General features: G+C 39.6%; 2 protein-coding genes and 2 long non-coding RNA genes across 4 annotated transcripts; 1 reads left to right on the top strand and 3 right to left on the bottom strand.

Annotated features, from left to right (window-relative positions):
- Positions 1-11: 11 nt before the first annotated feature.
- Positions 12-4,016, bottom strand: LOC124260631 (tRNA (adenine(58)-N(1))-methyltransferase catalytic subunit TRMT61A-like). Its single transcript, XM_046694956.1, is given in 6 exon segments — positions 12-929; positions 931-1,292; positions 2,329-2,392; positions 2,394-2,596; positions 3,263-3,419; positions 3,759-4,016. Coding segments are annotated over 6 exon segments (999 nt in total). The 5' UTR covers positions 3,927-4,016; the 3' UTR covers positions 12-884.
- On the top strand, positions 1,724-7,066 carry LOC124260638. The gene is made up of 3 exons (XR_006894141.1): positions 1,724-1,818; positions 2,425-2,426; positions 7,006-7,066. It is a non-coding gene; the product is annotated as an uncharacterized LOC124260638 (long non-coding RNA).
- Positions 6,753-21,779, bottom strand: LOC124260643. The gene is made up of 3 exons (XR_006894142.1): positions 21,767-21,779; positions 21,281-21,282; positions 6,753-8,783 (listed from the first exon to the last, which is right to left on the bottom strand). It is a non-coding gene; the product is annotated as an uncharacterized LOC124260643 (long non-coding RNA).
- Positions 8,808-19,577, bottom strand: LOC124260581 (leucine-rich repeat protein soc-2-like). The gene is made up of 13 exons (XM_046694908.1): positions 19,498-19,577; positions 17,974-18,098; positions 17,363-17,616; positions 15,830-15,879; positions 15,100-15,255; positions 14,235-14,400; positions 13,955-14,024; positions 13,616-13,727; positions 13,275-13,329; positions 11,827-11,990; positions 11,475-11,596; positions 11,207-11,368; positions 8,808-9,885 (listed from the first exon to the last, which is right to left on the bottom strand). The coding sequence occupies exons 3-13, from the start codon at positions 17,591-17,593 to the stop codon at positions 9,722-9,724; spliced, it is 1,452 nt and encodes a 483-aa protein (XP_046550864.1). The 5' UTR covers positions 17,594-17,616; positions 17,974-18,098; positions 19,498-19,577; the 3' UTR covers positions 8,808-9,721.
- Positions 21,780-22,782: the final 1,003 nt, after the last annotated feature.

A 22,782-nucleotide genomic window follows, 5' to 3' on the forward strand; every position in this document is an offset into this window, starting at 1 on the left:
GTGGCACTGTCTGTAATTTTTTCAGTAGGAATGTCACTTTGTTTTACTGGGTTCATTGTATGTATATTCTCCTATACTGTCCCGACAGGTCTCATGACTGGCTGCTCAGGGTTGTTCCCAGCAGCTGGTGAGGGGGTGTCGGTCTGGGTGGATAGCATCTCTGTACATACTAGATGGTGCATGACAGCTTTCATATGTACATACTGTCACTGTGGGAACATGATGAAACTCTCATTAAATATTTCCGCTGAGACATGTTGTGTTGTTATTTTCTCAAGTAGTACCATTTACCATGTTCACATGCATTACATTTACTGGTGCTCAGCATAAATGAAAACAAAACAGTCCAGTGATCGATATTACTGGCACTGTTTAATGCTATCCTTACATTATCCAGGCTATGAAATCATAGAGCTTGGGAATAGGTTGTCCTGGACCAATTCTAACCCAATGACCAGAAATGTTGCCAGCTACTGCTGGTGCTAAACCAGAACAGAACTTAACAGAGCTGTATGTTCAGTATATGTTCAGTATATGTTCAGCTTTTGATGAAGTAAAATACTCAAAATAATGATAATGCCTGAGATTGTCATGTCCTTGAACATTTTGCTTGTGAACTTTCCCGAAAAGAAATGCAAAAGAACTACATTTAAGGTTTTGAATGTACATTTATTCTATTCACCCCCACTCACGCCCCTAATACATGGTAAATATGCCTCCCCTTGAGCGTGTTCATGACCATCCCTGCTTCCCTTGTTCCACAAAACCACAGAAATCCATTGTTAAATACACTGAAATTTAGAGGAAACCCTCCCACCATAGGCACTTCCTTTTGTGACAATGGGAAACATTCTTGTGAGAAGATACCACTCAAGAAATACCTCTCAAGATGGATACAGTGTTGCAAACGTCAGAAAGCCTGTGTGGCCCTGGGTGTTGACTGGGGGGTGCTCCTGTCTGGAAAACAAAGTCTTTCTCGGTAATTTTTCCTATCAAGTCACATTTGGGTACTTTCTTCCAAGGTCCAGCTACTTGTCCCTTGACATCAGATTCTTTGTCCATAGAGTTATCCACCTTTGAGATCTTGACCTTCGTTGGTACACATTCAGCAGGGTCTGGTGTCTCAAGCCCAGATTGGCCAAGATCAGCCAATGGGAGTTTGACAGTCCTGACATTGAAATTCCGCAAGAGGCACTCCAACGTTGTTAGATCCTTAAATCCATGTTGTGACAGAGCCTCACAGGCTTTCTGGACTTGTTCAATACATGGAGAAAAATTACACAGTCGTCCCCCTGGAAAATACAGAAAAAGTGGGACAGCTTCTAAAAAAGCACAATCTAATATTTTTTTATTTTCCTATACCGATCCTGAAACTTAAAACCTTTTGAAATGCAAGTCAAATCAGTTCCTTTTCCTGTGTTTGTCAACTTAACATAGCTGTCACAAGGCAAACTTAAGGCTGCCAATTTAAGTTAACAACCATCTTTGTGTCTCTGATGTTGTTGGTTTGTTGTTTAACGCCGCACTCAGAATCTGGACCAGACAATCCAGTGATCAACAGAATGAGCATCGACCTACGCAATTGGGATACGATGATGTGTCAACCAAGTCAGCGAACCTGACCACCTGAAACTGTTGGTCGCCTTTTACGACAAACATGGGTTACTGAAGATCAATTCTAACTCGGGGGTCTTCAGATTTGAACTCCATATTTGCAGGTAAATGACTACTCAGGGTTCTTGCAGTGTTAGTCAAACGATCTGTTAATGATACACAAAGTAAACATTACTAAATATGAGTGTTACATATCACGACAGGGTTAGTTGTGAACATGGTTAGTCACCTATTACGACAAGCATAGGTTGCTGAAGACCAATTTGAACCTGGATCTTCATGGGTCGTTTGTGTCCCTGAATCTTGGAGACTAATCACCTATTGGTGAGAAATAGTATCACTCGGTATTCTCAAACTATTTTGCCAACATCTTAGGGTTTTCAGATTACTGACTTGTCAGATATTTGTTGGCTGCTTTCAAGCAATTGGTTACTTAATACTTTTCACATGAGTTTACATGATCTGCAGCAAAATGCCATCCATCTGTTTGCAAACTTCTATTTTTGTGTGGTGCTTGGTAAATAATACAGACACACTAGCCACCAGAAGCACATTTCAGGTACTAGCATCTGGCTGTACTAACTCATGTCTGATAATATTATTAGAACCATATGCCCATAACATAACCAATTTATCCAAACAATACTTCAAGTGAATAAGTTTATCCCCTGTTTACTTTGATCTTTACAATACGCTCTTCTGTCTGTGGATTACCTTCTTTCTTCAAAGCCTGCTTTGCACTGGCAATACATTCCCAAGGTGAAGGAAGATCAAGAAAAAACCGCATCAGCCACCTGATCCAACTGAAAGCCGTCCCCACACACATCTCGGTGATTGGCTGTCACATAATCTGCGAGTCCATGGGACTTAAACTCTTCTGCAGCCTGCTCAGCTCTTTCCTTGTGGAACTCAAATGTGTGTAGGTGGCCGGTCGGCATCACTGCCTTGATCAGTGAGTGGGATAGTGACCCACTACCAGTGCCTGCAGAGTGGGAGGAACCGTCTTTGGTTAGGATTGCCACGGACATAACAATTAGAACCCTTCTGACAACACATCTACTGAGTGAGTGAGTTTAGTTTTACGCCGAGCTCAGCAATATTCCAGCTATATAGGGGCAGTCTGTAAAAAATCGAGCCTGGACCAGACAATCCAGTGATCAACAGCATGAGCATTGATCTGTGCAATTGGGAACCGATGACGTGTCAACCAAGCCAGTGACCCTGACCACTCAATCCCGTTGGTTGCCTCTTACGACAAGCATGGGTTACTGAAGGTACATTCTAACCCATACCTTCAAGGGTCATACATCTGTCAAAATTGTTCTTTTATCAAATTGAGGTTTAATCAAACATTATCATAGTTTCAAAAACTAGACTTATTTTCCCCAGCACTCACCCAAATGTGAAACTGTGTTTGGTGCCTTACACAAACATACCATTCTCAACTAATGTTGATTTTTGATTTTGGTTTTATGGAGCTGCAGCGACTCATCACAATGCAACTTTTAACTGTCAATAATTATGGTTATATTTTTTATCTCTACTAAATTATAAGTCCTCGTTGTATGTATGTTTTTAATATTCTGATGACACAAATCTAACCATCCTCATCTACGTAAAGGCAACAATGAATCAATACATTCCTTACCAGACTCCACAACAATACTGCCAGGTCGAAGATCAAGCTGTGTCAAGATCATACTGATGTCAGTGGTGTATAGGATTTGGGTGCGGTGTGGAACAGTCTGCGTCCATAGCTCCGAGGTTGGGTGCAGAACATACACATAGCCCTTCTTCAGGTTAATCTACAAACAACATTCGTGTACGATGTAGGTTTTGTGGAAGATTTTCAAATTTCCCTTCTTCATGTTGTTAACCTACACATTATTTATACACCGGATTCTACACCGTATGGAATTCTACACAGACGATACTAATTACAACACGAGTGAAATAAACAACCTGAAGTTAGGTTATGAATTTCTATGAAAAGCTAGGCTTCTGTGACCAGCATTTGTGAAACTGATCAAAGACAGACAATACGACAAGTTAGTGTAACCTGTCTTGTACCGTACTCTCGGTGTAGAGTTAAATTCCGGTAAATCCAAAACTGAAAACATTCGTTGTTTGTTTTTCAATTTTACCTTACTTCCGTAAGCAACACCGATCATGTCCGAATGCTTCAGAGCTCCATACTTGTTCTGGTGGGTTTGTCCGCTCGTGACCGTGATTGGGATCAAGTTATTGAAACTTAGGTATAGTATAACCGTGTCTCCCTCCTCAATCAGTTTCTTGTATTTCGCAAAACTCATGTTCACAGAGACTGTTCCCTTTTCACTGAAATTCGATGTATGGTGAAACTTGACGAAATAGTCAGGCAACGTGGTAAAGGGAGATAACTCTAACTTACTAGGCTGTTTGGAAGACCACTAAGACTATTTTTCACCCGATATTTTGGTTGAGGGTATTTTCCCAAAATCAAGTCCATCTTATTCATAAGGATGTAAACTGATAAAATTATATATACTAGCCACATAAAAAACTGTGCATTGTCAAAATATTATCCCAGTTGATAAGTACGATAACATTGTCAAAGGTACATATACACTTTAATGGAGGGATCATGAGAGAGACCATAACAAGAAGTGAGAATTTCAATTGAAAAGTCAATCACAATGACGTCACGAGTCCAAGAGAATGCAGGGGTCAAACGACCATGTCACAAGCTCAATAACGGGTATGTCCACCATCGGCATTGAGAACTGCAGTGCATCGACGACGCATAGAGCCTATCAAACGTGCAAGGAAGGCTTGTGGGATGTCATGCCAGATTCTCTCAAGTTCTGTTGCAAGGTCAAGGACGTTATCTGGCGGATGAGGAAGACGGCGTAGACGTCGATCCATCTCGTCCCAAACATGCTCTATCGGGGAGAGATCCGGTGAATTTGCAGGCCAAAGCAGTAAGTCAACGTTGTGGTGTTGCAAGAAATCCATAGCAACCCTTGCCGTGTGAGGGCGGGCATTGTCCTGTTGGAATGTTAACCCAGGGCCATGACGTTGCAGAAAAGGAATTGCCACAGGTCGAAGAATCTGATCCCTGTAGCCCACACCAGTTAAGTTGCCCTGAACAATCACCAAAGGAGTTTTCTGGCGTGCTGTTATTCCACCCCAAATCATCACGGAACCACCACCAAAGCGATTCCTCTCCAAGACACAGGCCTGTGCATAATGTTCTCCCACGCGTCTATAGGCACGTTGACGTCCATCACTATGGGAAATGTTAAACCTGGACTCATCTGTAAAAACAACATTTCTCCACCAAAACAAGGGTCTGCGGACATGATTTCGGCACCACATTCGGCGAGCTTGTCGATGACGTTGTGTCAGGATAGGCCGTATGGCGGGACGTCATGGTCTGATCCCGTGATGACGTAAACATTGTCATTTGCTCTGTTTCTCTTTCCCGGAATGCACGTGCAACAACGTATTGCACGTCTCAAGGACGAACCCACTGACGTCACGGAACGTGGCACGTGCATGCATGTTGGATACATGTCACTAATCTCTGAGTTTAAATCCTTATGTGTCTACACAGGTTTGATAAATTTAGATTTTAAATTTTTGTATGCACAGTTTCTTTATGTGCCTAGTATATCTTAAAAAGGATAATGACACAAAATGAACAAACAACAACACGACGACTAGAAGACATTTTATTCAAAGATTTGAAAAAACAGCACAATAAGCCTTTCAAGCCCGAATGCATATAAACGTTCTCATGAACTCTCCAAAAAAGGACATCTTGTAGTGAAAAAAGCCCAACAAGCACAGCATATACACACATATTGCATTTCCCTAGAATACTGCTTATTAACATAGCTAACAGGGCATATATTTTTCCCTTTTATGAAAAACAAATATATGGAAGCAATCATTAAAAATATTCCAACATGCCTGTTTTTCAAGAATCGTAATAGTTTCACTTTAACAATTTTTATTTATTCAACAAACACGTTTTAGGAATATGATTGCCTTTATAGCATTGCTATTTAAACAGAAATATTGACAAAGAAACCACACAGAGAAACAATTGAAAAACACGCAAACGAAAGTGGAATGAAATACTGATAGCACTTGAAATATCTTTAAAATGTAAGCAAAATAACAAAGACATTGACATGTAAATTTATACCTGCTCATTTGCATATGATGACTCACAACACTGACTTGTAATATATATGACATCTGCTTCTTCATGAATATGTGCCTAACTTAAGATGACAATCAGAAGCTTTCTAGGTATTTTCCTTGTAGCCTAAATTCTTCATAGCTGTAAGTCTTAACATTATAACACCATATTTGTCCACAATTTAGTACTATGATTTTTTAAATAGTATATTAAAGTTCTCATTTTAAAAAAACATGCGCAGTACTTTGAAGATGGTACAGTCTCAGATAATAAGCAAGCACTTGCGTAGTACATGTGGCATCTGTTTGGGATTTCAATACATTTTCTATCCATGTCATACTGGAAATGACATTCCTCATCAGGGCTGTTTACTGAAGCATTGCCCCAAATCTTGTAAAGTTTGGCACGATCATAAAGCAATGGATATACTGATGCCTCACAGAAATGACATAGAAAACCTGGGAATGTTATGGCTGCTTGAACAACTTTGGGTACATGCATGTAACATCTGTTCTGTAGGATATAGGCAAACCTCTTCTTGTGTCCTTTCTAAAACAATTATGGATTATTCTAATTTGAGCAAATTCAAACATTATATGGAAGGAACATGAAATGATATGATTAATTGATACAGATAATTTATTGACAAAAGTCATAGGCTTAAAGAGCAAGAATCATTCAGACTGGCTACTGAATCCACAGAAACTTTCTTCATCAGGAATCTTACTTTGTCTCCTTCAGGATGATCAGAAATAATACTGATAAAAGTCTTTGTCACGGTCACTTCAGGAGAATCAATTATTTTTATCCATCTAACATAGACGGGGCAGATTTGAGTGAGTGAGTTTAGTTTTACGCCACACTCAGCAATATTCCAGCTACTAGTATATGGCAGTGGTCTGTAAATAATTGAGTCTGGACCAGGCAATCCAGTGATCGACAGCATGAGCATTGATCTACGTAATTGGGATACGATGACATGTGTCAACCAAGTCAGCAAGCCTGACCACCCAATCCTGTTAGTTGCCTCTTACGAAAAGCATGGGTTACTGAAGATCAATTCTAACTCGGGGGGTCTTCAGATTTGAACTCCATATTTGCAGGTAAATTACTACTCAGGGTTCTTGCAGTGTTAGTCAAACGATCTGTTAATGATACACAAAGTAAACATTACTAAATATGAGTGTTACATATCACGACAGGGTTAGTTGTGAACATGGGTTTGATTGTACCCAATTCTGCACCACCCTAACATCACTCATCTCTCGAGAATATTATTTCAGTTGGAACATTTCATGATAGTATCTACAATTCAAAAGGAATCAAATGTTAATCGTGACTAGATTCAATAATGCTGCATTATCAAATACACATACATGTACAAACCTAAACAGTCTTCTTCCTGATACATTACACCATGCCTCAGTGAAAAACTCTTCTAGTTCTGCAGATCTGAAACCTACTGAAGTACATCGTTCATTATCAAGGGTATTTTATCTCCGTTATTTTGTCATACCCTGGCCCCTGATGACATCAGTCACATCACCATTACCATTTTTTATTTCAGTCCAAAATTTCTCTCCCTCATACCCTGGAAATCAACATTCAATCAGCTGATTGATTAGTATACATCTACATTCCAGACTGTAACATAAGCAAGCCCCTAATATGCATATAGTTGAATCCGAAGATTCATTACCTTCATATAGACAGGATATTTGCCTGAGTGTCAAGAAAGGGAGACAAATCCTTCTGCCACCATGAGTCTGTGACGCCACAACAAGGCGAGTCAAGCCCTGGTGACATTGCCTCTTGTTGGGATCACTGATGTAAAGAACAGCTTACCAAGCTGGTAATGTGACTGGAATTTGGTGCCAAATGAGACCCAGATATATATTCGGGTTTTGTGCTACGCACAAATGTCCGTCCAGTACACACTAATGTAGAGAATGGGGGCTGAAAACCCCAAACACCACATCCAGAGAGACGCACAAAGATACTAAGATTATACCTACAGCGCATCAAGAGAAGTTATCTGTGTCTGTTATATCAACCATCAGTCACGACCATTGTCCACATGATCACTGATTCATTCCAGTCTCTGAAGTAATTATCTGAACCATATCAATACTTTACTGGACCCTCATATTACCTACAAGACCCTGTCAAATTTATTGATGGGGATCGCCTGGACCTGCAGTTTTTTACCTCCAGGTAAAACCCTGATATATCTCATAACATGGAGGTTTGATACACTATAAATAAGGACATATGGAGACGTGTATTTCAGGCTCAATCTATAAACCATGAAGCAAGTGAGAAAATCACTTCCATACACTAACTCTGTGTTATTAATGTCATCACAAATGTCATCCCTCTTGAGAAAATCTTTTTACAATTCAGGGAAATAATGAGTATCATTTTCCATTTCTTTAGAAGATGATGCTGATGGACAGATGGGTTGGAATAATCCGAAGACTGAATTACAAGGGGATGTAATTCTAAAACTACACATAAACGTGTGTAGAGAAATCACAGAAATTATGACAGTTGTATATGGAATTCATATAAATATAGAATTACAAATCATCACAGGATAAAATGCTGAATGACTAAATATACACCCGATACTGATATGACAATTGTCCACACAAAGATCAAACACCGTCCCAGTTTTTAAGTCATTAAGAGTTAATGTCGTTAAGTCATTAAGAGTTAATGTCGTCAAGTCAGGAACTTATCGTCTCTAATATAGTGACTAATCTCTGCCACTGAAGTTGATTTGCTGCAATGTTTACACAAATTGTAGTTTTGTATGGAAGGGTTTAGGTTCATAGCTGAGAGGCAGCATGAGTGTATGGACTGTACTTGGGATAAACAATTTGGACATTTTAACTTGTATATATATTGTGCTTTACACAATGCCACTCCAGACAGCTCGCAGGTACCTCCAGAGACACTCCAATCTAACGACCCTTGACTTAGCTGCCTGGTCACAGAGAGCTGTTCAGTGTGTAGTGCCACAAGTTTCAAGTACTACACCATCCTGATCCATTTTCTTTTCTTACTGATTTTCAAGAAGTATAAAAAAACACCCCAAAAACATAAAAAAATTGAATCTGTAAAAGTTTAAACAAAAATGCAGAAAATGTTTTTCTTTCTCAAACAGCATTTTTACAGTAACATGTTTTCACTTTTAAAAGATTTAGGGTTGGTTTGTCTATAAGACATGTAAATACCTTGTTCTAGCCCAATATGAAAGGAAAATAGATAAAAGCCAACAGGCAATTTTATCCTCCATAAACTATTTCAATTACAGAAGAAGACATCTGAAGTATTTGTCAGTTTTGGTCTGCAACATGCACAGTACATGACATGTAACACAGATGGAATGTTGGGAGCCATCTTCAGAGCCATCATTGTTCACTGACTGGTCAACCCTGACTGTGGCCCTGTCTTCCTGTAACAGCTATTGGACCCTAGAGACATGACCCTCAATGTGGGGGAGATCAGACATCTACCAGTTTAGATCCACCTGTTGTGATGCTCTGATCTAGTTCTTTGTGAGGTTTTCTCATGTATGTTATTCACTATTCATAGTGAAATGAAATTCCTTATTTATATCACGGTGTATCAGCATGATGTTGGAGGGAATCCCTAATTAGGTCTCAGATATTTACCACTTTGGTAAAATTCACAAGAACAGGTACGATGTTGATAAACCCATAAACAGAATCAAACTGAATCTTGCACCATGTTTCTGGATCAATCAAGGGAGGCAACTCTGCACAGCAGATTGCAGCACCTTAGACGACTATTAAAGCACTCCCCTTTTCTCCAGTCAAGCACATTCTTTCACACCTTTTACAAAAATACAGACATAATTTTCATAACTTCATGGAATTGTAGCAAGTTTTTTCACAAAACTGGACATTTGTTGGCCAGATGGGGAGCACACAGAGTTTCTTTGAGAGGCACCTTGATGCGGTATGTTCCGATGATTCCATGGCGGATTGTTGTGTGGTGATAGTGGAAAACAGGTTGTTTACAATGGCTGCACTGCTTCCTGGTGTGCAGGAAATCTACAACAACAAACAAACAAGGCTCTGTAGCTCACCTCCATCTGGATTACTTGATGAATGACGTTCAGTTCAAATGGACAAATAAACCCATTCATCTCCTTTAAACATGCTATTCCCTTGACATTATGCCGGTTCTGCTTCATAGTTTATGATGTGTGGAGCCTATTTCTGGTGTCACCAGACGCAATATTGCAGGAATATTGCTAAAAGCAGCGTAAAACCATACTCACTCACTCAGAGTTTATGTATACCATATTGGATAACATGCTACAGGCATTCATAGAAATTAGTGATTTTCAAGACGCAAGCTAAGAATGTCCACATGAATTAACTTATTTGATTTCAGATCATCTGTCTTGGTACCATTGTTATACCATCATACAAAATAAGCCAGAGAAACACTTGTAACCTATGTCAGCAATCACCACACTGGCTGAGTGGGTTAGATGACTGTGTGCTGGTGATTGGCTGTCTAACTCTGAGAGTGAGGGGTTCTAATCCTGGATGGGACGAACCCAACAAAAGTACTAGAATCTGCACTTTACTGAAAAAGTGTCATCCCAAATATAACATATGGTTCATTTAACCACTTTCTGAAAAGGACCGTCTCCGTGGTGTAGCGGTTAGAGCGTCCGCCCGGAGAGCGGAAGGTCACGGGTTCGATCCCCGACCACATCATACCAAAAGACGTTAAAATATGGTACTTGTTGGTCCCTGCCTGGCGCTCGGCATTAATGGGTACAACAAGGACTGGTCGGCTTGGAGTCAGTACAATGTGTCTGAGTGGGGTATTCATGCTCAACTGCGGTATGGTATCTCAGTGGGTTAGCACTGTAAAACCAGCTTAAGTCTGGGCTAGTACAAGCAGCCGCACATACACATACACACGCATGCATGTCGTCATATGAGCGAAATATTCTCAAGCACGACGTTAAATCCAATTTCACCTCACCTCACCTTTCTGAAAAGTCTTTGAGAGGCATTTTAGAAGTTGTATAGTCATCACCTGCTTGATAAGAGTGTTAATATCTACACCGAAACGTTGCACTCATTGCTATGAAGAAGTTGACTATCCATACAACTTGGTTTTCCTTCACTTTCTGAAAGACATTGTGTGTATTCTGAGAAACACTTATTTACTTTCTTACATACTAATTTTCCACCAGGATTCTACCCTACCTACCGAAACACCAGCACACACCTGTCATGATGATGCCACTTTGTGGAAACAAACAGGTCAGTGTGGATTTGGTTTATTCTCAAAGAAATAATTCCAAGAAATCAATTGGTAATTAAGGATGGCCACTGACTATCTGCTTACCTTGCAAGAATTCAGGAAGAAGATGGCGGCGTCCTATTTTCTTTAATACTATTTGCCGGGCAACTATTTCAACGAGAGGAGGGAATGTTAAGACCCCTGTTGGTGTCGTTTCATTGGATGAAATAACAGCAGTATCCCCTGTGATTAGAGGGTTGCCTGAAACTGAGACACAATCCAGCCAATGTTAACAGAAACTGTCAATGAGCTCTTCATCAATATTCATTAACATGAACAAAATGAATGATTAATGTGACAAAGTTCCTTTTACCTTCAAACATTTTGATTGCCATGTTTTCCATGGCAGCTGGGAATGATGAAAGACGGTTGTCCGTCACATACAACTCTTGCAGCTGCTGCAGCTGAGCCAGCTGGTAGGGGAGGTAACTCAGTCTGAAATATCACTGCCATTATTAAACCATAACCCATAGCACATGACTAAGGAAGCTCAAACACAGTGAGTGCTTTAGTGTATGTAAGATAAAGTTTAATGTCATCAAAATGGTGCAAGATTTGATTTCCAGTTTTAAGTTATTTTCTTTTATAGATAATATCACTTCATCAGACAGACAGACAGACAGCCTGATTAACAAACTGGAGCAGATTGTTGTGAGGCTGTGTACCTGTTGTGACACAGCTTGAGTGTGTGCAGTGACATGCATCTCCCTAAGGTGGACGGCAGGCACGACAAATCACAGTCCTCTACGTCCAGCTGCTGGAGACAGATCAGCTGACCAATACTTTTGGGTAGACTGGTGGCCATCTTGTTATGGCGGACAGACAGCACCTGTTATATTATAAATGTGGCATAAGTTTTTCATTACAATTTCATATATTTATATATTTCTACAAGTAAGTAAATTTAAACACAAACAGCACACCTAAACACCTCTCCCTGTTCTTTTTCTAAGGCAAAACATGAAAACACACCTGGGCATTACTGGTAATGTCAGCAGAAATCACCTGACATGCAACATGTCAGCTAGTTTTCTGTATAAACAAAACACTAGAAAAGACTAAACTATACCATTCTTCACATCAGGTGAATTCTCTTCAACTGCAATTTGATGACGGAGTGAACATAGTTTAATGAAATAGTTTTCATACCTGTATATTAAATATAAAACATCCTTTAAAGATGAAAGCAGCAAGATATAGCACATTTAAGAACCAAACGCTAACAAAATGTTTGCATGTGACATATTAACAGTAATTCTAAGATGCCAAGCTCTTAGAACAATCGAAAAAACCAAACATTATCAGACAATAAAGGTATAGTTTTTTGATGACATAACAATTGATGTGCCCCATCGTAATCGAACCATTTAACATTACGTCACAATGTAAGCGACGTCACGATGCATGTCAGTTGTCATCGCCTCGTACAGCCTCCTACAGTAAACTACTGCGCTGCATCACGTTTTTTGGTTTGCAGTTGCTTCACGCAGCTAACATCACTGGTGGAAACATTACGTTTATGTTTTACGACGGTTAAAATGTGTCAATTCGACTCACAAGTTTTCAGCGACACGGTAACGTTCGCAATGTTTACATTCCCACAATGCAATCGTGGAATGTCGCTTGACTACACAGCTTCGTCTGGATGTACTGATCTAAACATATGTTGGTAGTAGAAATGCGACGTTCACATGGTTTACGTTAATCACAGATGTAATGAAAATAATTTAATGAAGATATTTAATCCGAACGTAAACCGTCATCAAACCGTCATCATTTGTTTTTCTAGTAACGTTCGTCTTAACGTAGGGGGGCAGACACATCAATAGAACAGCCAGTTAGCCCTGTGCAAGGATTCTTAATTTAGGTCACCGACAATCGTCCGCTTTGTTTTCTGCATTAAATTAATCGTGAGTTATCCTTAGAAAGTATTAAATTTGGCATCTTAGAAAGAAATACAGTTCGCTTACCACCATGTATAGTGTAATAAAACACACTTTAAGCCCTGAACTATTATAGTTAAAGCACGAGGACTTAAAAGTGTGTTTTATTACACTATACATGGTGGTAGAGCGAACTGTATTTCTTAATTTTTTAATTGAACATTTCTTACCTTTAAATTAAAAAGTTTTCCTATTGCACTTGGTAAAGATGTGAGACAGTTATATCTGTAACAAGATCCATCACATTCACATGATCAAAAAATAAAAACTATTAACTTAAAATCATAATAATTGCAGGAAAATGCTTACATAAGAATAAACACCTCCTTTTTTAGGGTTCATGTCTGAGGGTAGGGATGGGGTGACAAAATGTTTTCCATTTGCTTCAAGTTGAATCTTGATTGTAGAAGTAGAATAAAATTTTGCATTTAGTGTTAGCATACATTTTGATGTAAAAGGTTATTTGACATGATTATTCATAATTTTATTACAGGTGTGACAGGTGTCTCACCCTATGTAGAGCTCCTCCAGGAGCAAGAGATGACTGATCCCTGGGGACAGATTGGTCAGCTGGTTGTGCTCCACATTCAGGTGTTTCAGACTAGGCAGGTGTAGAAGAGAATCTGACAATATACAGGTAACAGGTGTGAGGGAAGGGGAAACAATAAGTGTGAAACTATAAATGTGACTACTGCAACAATACGACTACCTTTACTTACAGATTTCATGGGTGACTTTCACTTTCATGGCAACAATTTACTAAATAAGACAAAACTATTAATTCAGACTATCAATACCATCATGCTGCCCCATCAACAGTTAACAGTGGATAAGGTGAGCTAGTGTATACCTGGAATGTCAGTCAGCTGGTTGTGTCGTAGATTCAGCTCTGTCAGCTGATGTAGACTCCCTAATGAGGACTGCAATACAATCAGCTATGTTAATGTCTGTGGCAGAACTATGTACCATAAACTGATATGATCTTATACTTTGGCATAATTGGTTGAGTCATCACAGTAATCTATACACTGGAAACATCAATTAATGATTCTGAAGTAAACTTGAGATTTTGAGACACACAAGATAATATAAGACAATAAGCAAAAGAGAAGAAAGAATTCATGACGAACTGGAATGTGGGTGAGCTGATTGCCATTGAGCTGTAGTTCTCGCAGCCCCTGGAGACAGCCGATATCTGGTGGGAGTTGGGTGAGACTGTTGCAGGACAGGTTGAGGTAGGTCAGCTGGGCACCGACAAATCCTAGACGCTCAGGGACACTGCCCATACAGCTGTTGCTGAAACAAGGCATGGTATGATTTGACTACACGACCAGGCATGTCGTGATGAAAGTTGAATTCAAAAGACACGTCTGACATTTAACTTCTATCATCTAAAACACCTCACAATATCCTTTTTCTAATATTTTGTCTCCTGCACTAACCCAAGAAGGAAGAAAACAAAACCAGGCCTCATCAAAACTCAATCAGGTAAGGGAATTGACATTTTCCATAAATTATCTCCCCTTTGACCAATAGGCTGAGGGAATGGTCTTGTAACAGTCATCCCGCTGAGATGTGGCATGGGGGATCTCTTTCCCAACATCAGGCTTTTAGAAGTCTGCTCAAGGCTATTGTGACGTGTTTAAGGTCCCAAAGGGAAATGACTGAATTGAAAAGATTCAATGTGATAATGTTTCATGTGTCAAATGTCTGCAGTGTACAAGCAGACATCCAAGGATGGACAGTCAGTGTTTCTCTGTGTGTCTGTCTGTGAAGTGTCAGTTTCAGTAACCACTGGGCACATTCATGCTTTAGATTATATCAACTATTGCAAGATGTGCAGAGACAAAATATACATAACACTGGTTGCCAAAAGTAAGATAGCTTTCTACCAGTCTATAATTCTATTTAATTTCAAAATATTAATTATACTGTCTTCAGACAATCCTTGGGGCTAATTCAAATGTTTATAGACAAATAAATGTACAATGATACCTGAGATCGATTCCTTTAGGGCCAGAGATTCGGAGCCCCATACTGACTGAGTCTGACATGACCTGAGGCTGATGCACACGACACTGCTGTCGCCCCAGGCAACATCCGGAGCACATCCCATACCGACACTTCTGGTTCGACATCAGGCGACCACATCTGACAAAACCAAAACAATCCCGGTGAGCATGGTGAGTTAGTAGCCTACTTCATACAAACAGTATGACACTCAACATTTGATCAGAGCTTGACTTATATATTAGGGCCAGCTAAACATGCACAAGTGCAGCCTATTATATAAACATTCATATTTATGTCTACATGCACCAAGTACATGTCAAAATATTTATATTTGTGTCTGACTACACCCAACGTGTCCACTTAGAATTAATTTGTATGCTCACTACATACCTGTGAAGTGTTTTTACCTTGGTACATCACTGTTACATCACCAATGTTACATACCCCGGTAGGTGTAACGTCACCACACCACACTACTTCAATACCATGTGCATGTTTTTCTATTATGTTTACCAGTAATGCCCCATCTATTCATGTGATACTGGCAACTGACTGGGCTATGTTTCGACTTTGATAAATTTATGGGACCAAGGTACAACATGTTCTTGTTTGGGGACATACCATGAGTACCATACCCAGTTTGAGTTTAGCATAAGCAGACATTGATTATAGAACAATACTGGCAGTACATGCCAAGATTCTGCTGTGTTACCTGATACACACAACATCTAGGCAGGTGCTCATCAGTGATCTCTGGGTCATCTGAAACAGGATGTAAGGCGGTAATTACCATGCACAAGGGAAGCCTGGATGTTCAACTGAAAACTAGAAACTAAACATTCAGTTCATCAAGTCACCCTCATAACATGAATGGTTGCTGTGACCAAGTCAACCCCCCGCTCCCCCTACAGGGTTGACACTAGAATGATGCTCCTCAATTCTGGACACTATGGTGAGGTATGGTGATGGTGTGGCAAGGTATGGCAAAGGTAAGGTGAGGTATAGTGATGGTGTGGCAAGGTATGGCAAAGGTAAGGTGAGATATAGTGATGGTGTGGCAAGGTATGGCAAAGGTAAGGTGAGATATGGTGATGGTGTGGCAAGGTATGGCAAAGGAAAGGTGAGATATGGTGATGGTGTGGCAAGGTATGGCAAAGGTAAGGTGAGATATGGTGATGGTGTGGCAAGGTATGGCAAAGGTAAGGTGAGATATGGTATGGTGATGGTGAGATATGGTGATGGTGTGGCAAGGTACAGTAAAGGTAAGGTGAGATATGGTGATGGTGTGGCAAGGTACAGCAAAGGTAAGGTGAGATATGGTGATGGTGTGGCAAGGTACAGCAAAGGTAAGGTGAGATATAGTGATGGTGTGGCAAGGTATGGCAAAAGGATATGGGTGAGATATGGTGATGGTGTGGCAAGGTACAGCGAAAATGGTAAGGTGAGGTATGGTGATGGTGTGGCAAGGTACAGCAATGGTAAGGTGAGATATGGTGATGGTGTGGCAAGGTAGAAGGTGAGATATGGTGATGGTGTGTATGGTGATGGTGGCAAAGGTACAGTGATGGTATGGTGATGGTGGTGCAGGTATGGCAAAAGGAAAGGTGAGATATGGTGATGGTGTGTGGCAAGATATGGTGATGGTGAGGTATGGCAAAGGTAAGGTGAGATATGGTGATGGTGTGGCAAGGTGATGGTGAGGTGAGATATGGTGTGGTGTGGCAAGGTACAGCAAAGGTGAGATATAGGTGGTGTGCAAGGTACAGCAAAGGTAAGGTGAGATATAGTGATGGTGTGGCAAGGTATGGCAAAGGAAAGGTGAGCATGTAAGGTGAGATATAGTGATGGTGTGGCAAGTTACAGTGACAAGGTGAATGGTGTGGCAAGGTATGGCAAAGGTAAGGTGATGGTAAGTTACAGTGACAGTAAGGTATAGGAAGGTATGGCAAATGGTAAGGTAAAGAGTAGTGAAGGTATGGCAAGGTATAGCAAAGGTAAGGTATGGTATAGTCAAGTTATGGTGAGCTACAGAAATGGCATGGCAAGGTAAAGGAAGGTGGAGGTAACAGTATGGCGCGGCATAATGAGGTTAAGGTGCTGTATAGTGATAGTATGGCTAGGTTGGGCCTTAGGGAGGTTTAAACAGGTACCTTCCAGCTGCTGCATTACAATGATCGCTATGCGTGCACTATCAAACTTCACACATATGTTGGTATTGGATACTGAACCAGACAATACTTGGTACCTGGGTCAAGCCATGCAGGGGAGCTAACTCAGTGGGTGTGGTGGCGGCAGACTTTGGGTCACTGTTTACAGAAGGGTTATGGATGAGTGTGACGACATGGATGATGGCCCACAGGATGGAACAACACAGGGAACCTGTGATTGCCATGGCGATGGTGGTTGTTTGGACGTCATTGCTAAAGAAGATAAGGTCATAGGTGAACCTGGCCAGATATTGTCCCCACCCGGACATTTCGGCCTTCACCTACAGGGAATCTGAAACAAATCAGTTCATGTTTATCACACTGAAAATAAAATTCACCAAATATTCATAAAATTTGAACGACCATATGTCATTTATACGCTTTTTGCAAGCTTTCAAAAAAAAATGTTTTGCTATTTCTCAGATTTATTGTGATGATCAACATGATCATGATACAAGAACAAAGCTTATCTCTAAACACATTGAGTAAGTGAGTATGTTTATTAGATTCTCTTCCACAATACCCCAGCACTATCATGGTAGGGGATCTAAGCTTCACACTTTGTACCAAGATGGGATCACACATGTTGAATGAGCTGATTACAATATATGACTCTCTCTCATTTGAAATTTTCCCATGACTATCTCACCTGAGAGATTATTGTGCCTACAACTACAAAGGATCACAATGTCCATTCCAAGCTCTCCCAGTAGACACAAGGATCGAGAGATGCCTAGCACATTGTAGTGTAGTCTAGCTACATCTGCAGACAATCTGAAACATGGGTCATAAATATCATGAACAAGCTTTTAAAAAAGGGCTTGGGCAATGAAGATCTGCAATGGCGGTTTATGTTACAAACTACTCATTTGCTCACTGTGATACAGTGATACACTGTGATACATGTTTGCTATGTTCTCCAATTACCTCAAATTACGGTCATGATTCAGTATTTGAAATTCCTTGTTTAAGTGTTGAAATCAACAGGGCTGAAACAAGACACCAGTGACAACAGGTAACTCTATGAAATCAATTAGTACTTTATAATATTTTGGACAGGGTTCATAAATCCTGACCTACCTAATGGAAATTGTGTTTGCTAACGTTTCGTTCTTGTAACTATGTGAACTCCTCTGACAATGTCATGTGAGAGACATAATATTGTATATTTCATGAGGAAAGTGCACAGATTTTTCAATATAATCTTCAGCATTTATTGTAATTTCATGGTTATTGAGTCCAGTCAACTTATACTTGAAGCATATTGGAACTGTGTGTGCATACACTTTACAGTGGTTTATTAGATCTTAACATGCCGAAGCATGAAATGACAACATATGTAGATGAAAAAAGTCCTCTGGGTGTGTATCAGCAAGGATCGAGTGAGTTCATCAAAATGCTGAGCCAACCTGCAAATGGACTCAGTGAAAGTGCAGTTAACACGGTTACTTGGTGCTAATGCTGATGTTTTTCATTTCCGTCTGCCCTCCAGTGATACCATCTAAAGATGTCGTTGTACATTGCAGTATTGTGGTACTGATACATATTTTATGACTACTGTGTTAATAATTCACAGGAAAAACATACATTGATAAGATTACCATGCCAGAGAACACTGGACAGTGACAAGAGTGCAACTCAATTCGTAAGATATTCATGGATCAGGTAACCGTTTGAACAATTTATTTATTCACTGACAAACATATCCTGACACTTTAACTTTGAGTCGATATATCAATCCTAAATGTCCTATTAATGTCTTCCCTTGTCTAAACTGCCCATACTATAGATCCGTTAGTGCAACCACATCATCCCAGTGTCAGTTTAGAACTGTTTCTTTCTTGTTTAATTGTTAGTTCTAGTGGACTGTTGTTTGACATTTACCTTTGACGATTGTTTGTGAGAGCAGTTATTGAACAGGTGTTGACATAACCCCCATCTGTTGACATTTGACACAATGGTCACCTGGCTCTTGAGTTGAGTGAGGACCCAGTGACAACTGATTGAGCCTTGACCCATTGGTGTCGCAGGAAACATTAGCATGATTAAAAATTATTTTCCTGACCTCGTAAATTAACGCATGTTAAACTTGTTGCACTCTCAAGAAAAGCTAAACAGAGACGTATAAACAACATATGTGACGAAATAGTCTTATCTCTGCAGTTAATATTACCAGATCGTGGAGTATCCTGTATACAGCTGCACCTACTGTAACTCGTTCACTTCCGTGATTATCGACCCTCAGCTAGTGTCCGTTTGTTTATGGTTGTCGCGAATGTCAACAAATATTTTGTACTATAATATTTTGTGTAATGAACACTGCGACTGATTTCTATGAATTTGAATGTACAGAACACACCTAAAAGTCTCTAAACACTGAACGTTACACTATTACTATTACTATCCTATTACTTTTACGACATACTTTTCAACTGAGATCGGTGAAATCCGGCTATTTACGCCAATGATCGGCACTGTTGTGGCAAATCGTCCAGCACGCCCAGAGAATGTTTATGAGCACTGGTCAGTTCAAGGAATGCTATATAATGTTATACAGGAAAAACAAAAAAACATTGCCTTGTATAAGTGTCTCCCTCCGAAAATAATAACATTAAAACATAAATGATTATCATAAAAATAAATCAGTTAATTTCAAACAATAAATTTGTTCGGGTGTAAATGCATTGTCCGTATTCGAAAAGTATTTCCTCAGCGGTTTTAAATTGAATCAAGATAAGATTTTTACGTTCCATTTTGGACAGAAAAAGGCAAAGACATACAATGAAAATTGTTTGGGTAGCCGAGTTTGTAGGGGTATGATCCGATTGAGTGTTTCAAGGGTGCACATGCACTGTCCGCACTCGGACCCACACTAAACTCTAGTTCACCTCTTCCATTGCAACGACGTCTGAGTATCAAGTTTGCCACTAAACTGGTAAATGTAAGGCATAGAATATATGAATTACCTGGACTACTGTTTTTGAGACACGGAATACCTCACATTGTGAGGAGCGTACCCACTATGTAAATGGAACAGTTGGTGTGGAGATGGTATAGTGTGGTTGATGTTTAACTATAATATACATACACATGAATTCAGCGTCGCCTGAAAACCAGAGTGTTCTAGGTCCTTAAAACCTATTTTCGAGAAAATCGATCTTGAAGTTTAGAACAACAGTATTTTCAAAAGCATTCAATTAAATTCTTTGGAATTGTGCACATACATGTGTTTTTTGTAAAATAACCAAAAGTATGTTAAAGCTCTTGAAATATATAAGAAATTAACGAAAACCGCTTGGAGATTGAACACTCGGCCAAATAGATTTGTAATTTTGTTCAGAACCAGAGTTCCCTGTATTAGAAATGCAGCTGAATCATTATTGCACGATTATTGTATGATTATTTCTCCCGTACCAGGTTGTATTTTTGTTGTTTTAACTTGTTTTAGGTCCATAGCTTACGAATTACATTATAAAAATCATAAATAAGGGCAATGTTCCATTTGTATGTCAATAATGATGATAATAACTGTCAGATTATTCCATCTCCATGTCACGTGATCCAACTTGACTTGCTGATTGGTCCAATAACCACTTAGAATTCTCTGGAACTAACAATTTGTGTTAGTTTATGAAGATAAAACAATGTAAAAGCAATTGTAATGCTATATATCACGGTGACATTTTGCATGGAGACAGACTATACTGTAAAACATACCCTGAGCTTCACCACAAGCGGACATAGAACACTCTAGTTTTCAGGTGACGTCATTCTATATGCTATCAAAATTTTCGTATATCCCCAGATTTCAGCACGGCATACAATTGTCTCCAATTGCCCCGACTGACAAGAGGCATGCAAGCTTGCCATTGCGGAGAAGTCCATTATTGTGCTTTATCCCGTTTGACTTGGTGTTTGATCTGTGCGCGAGTGTGAACAATATACTCCAACTGGACTCCTCAACTGTGTATGGCGTTTGATCCTCCGATGGCCGCAAGCTATAAGCAGAGACTCCGGGAATAAACTACAGTTGAATCTTCTTTGAAGATATTATTGCAGCAGGGACTCGGTGTCATCCCAAAGATGATATCCTTACCTTGTCAGCTTGCTGATGAGGATAACCTCTTTGGTCATGTGGACAAGGCGTCCGACTTTGAATCAGAAGGCCCGTTGTTCGAATCCTAACACGTTTGTCGTGTGTTGGAAATCAACTCACATAATAGGTACGCTTGATTGACTTGAGGGCGCTGTATATCTTGACCCTATAGTCTGTTTGCAGTGAAAACGTACCGATGAATTTCACTTTAAACAAGAAAGTAAATCAAATAAAGTAAAATTAAGCGCAGTAGTTGGAACACTGAAACAAATGCACGTGCGGTACGTGATGAGCGTTAACTTAGACCAGCCCTACTTGTTCTCGGTGTTTCATTTAATGTGCATACACCCTTGTAATACAAACCAATAATCACGATTTGAAACTATGATCGTTTGTTAAACAACTTTTATCCTAAGTTTAATAAAATTCTGATATTTAAAAGTTCAGTTGGCAAGGTAAAAATATGAGGATTCGCAATCTTAATGTCACTTTATTCGATTGACTTTCTTGTTTAAAGTGAAATTCGTCGGTACGTTTTCACTGCAAACAGACTATAGGGCCTTACCACGGGGCGTGTTGTTCATCAGGCAATACGAGGTTCTGACCCAGCACCCCGTGCTCTGGAATATATTATAACCGCTCACTATCCTGGTTATAAAATGGATCCATCAGTTAAACTACAGTTGGAATCTTTTTTTGAAGATATTATTATTCCTAGAGTCTGTCTCGTAGTTTTCGGAAATCGCCATGTGTATGTCCCTACACTCAATATTTAAAGAATCAAACCATTGATAAAGGTAGTTAAATACCTGAACACAATTAAACTATGGTTGTTCATGGTTCAAGTATAACATGAGCGTGTATATTCAGTGGTCGCATATAATTTGTGAAATCGCATATGGTCATGTTTCACATGGCTACAACGAATGATCCTTTTTTACATTATGACATATACGTCATGTTTGGTAGTTTACATGTATCACGTCATTAGACAATGGTAACTCGTTGTGTGTTTTGCCCGTTCACATGTATGATATTTTGCTATATGTGGTCGAGATTACATGTATGATATTGCTATATGTGGTCGAGATTACATGTATGATATTGCTATATGTGGTCGAGATTACATGTATGATATATTGCTATATGTGGTCGAGATTACATGTATGATATTACTATATGTGGTCGAGATTACATGTATGATATATTGCTATATGTGGTCGAGATTACATGTATGATATTACTATATGTGGTCGAGATTACATGTATGATATATTGCTATATGTGGTCGAGATATGATATTGCTATGTGGTCGAGATTATGTATGATATTATATATGTGGTCGAGATTACATGTATGATA

This window comes from Haliotis rubra, unplaced genomic scaffold (genome assembly GCF_003918875.1).
Source record: "Haliotis rubra isolate DU_JTF1 unplaced genomic scaffold, ASM391887v1 Scf119, whole genome shotgun sequence".
NCBI lineage: Eukaryota > Metazoa > Mollusca > Gastropoda > Lepetellida > Haliotidae > Haliotis > Haliotis rubra.

Excerpts from the sequence above, each read along its gene's own strand:
- LOC124260581 (XM_046694908.1), bottom strand. The coding sequence starts at position 17,593 with ATGTCCGGGTGGGGACAATATCTGGCCAGGTTCACCTATGACCTTATC. Across the intron at positions 13,330-13,615 it reads CTGGAGGAGCTCTACATAGG|ATATAACTGTCTCACATCTT; the intron begins GTGAGACACCTG and ends ATCTTGTTACAG. Across the intron at positions 11,597-11,826 it reads CTCAAGCTGTGTCACAACAG|ACTGAGTTACCTCCCCTACC; the intron begins GTACACAGCCTC and ends GTGATATTTCAG.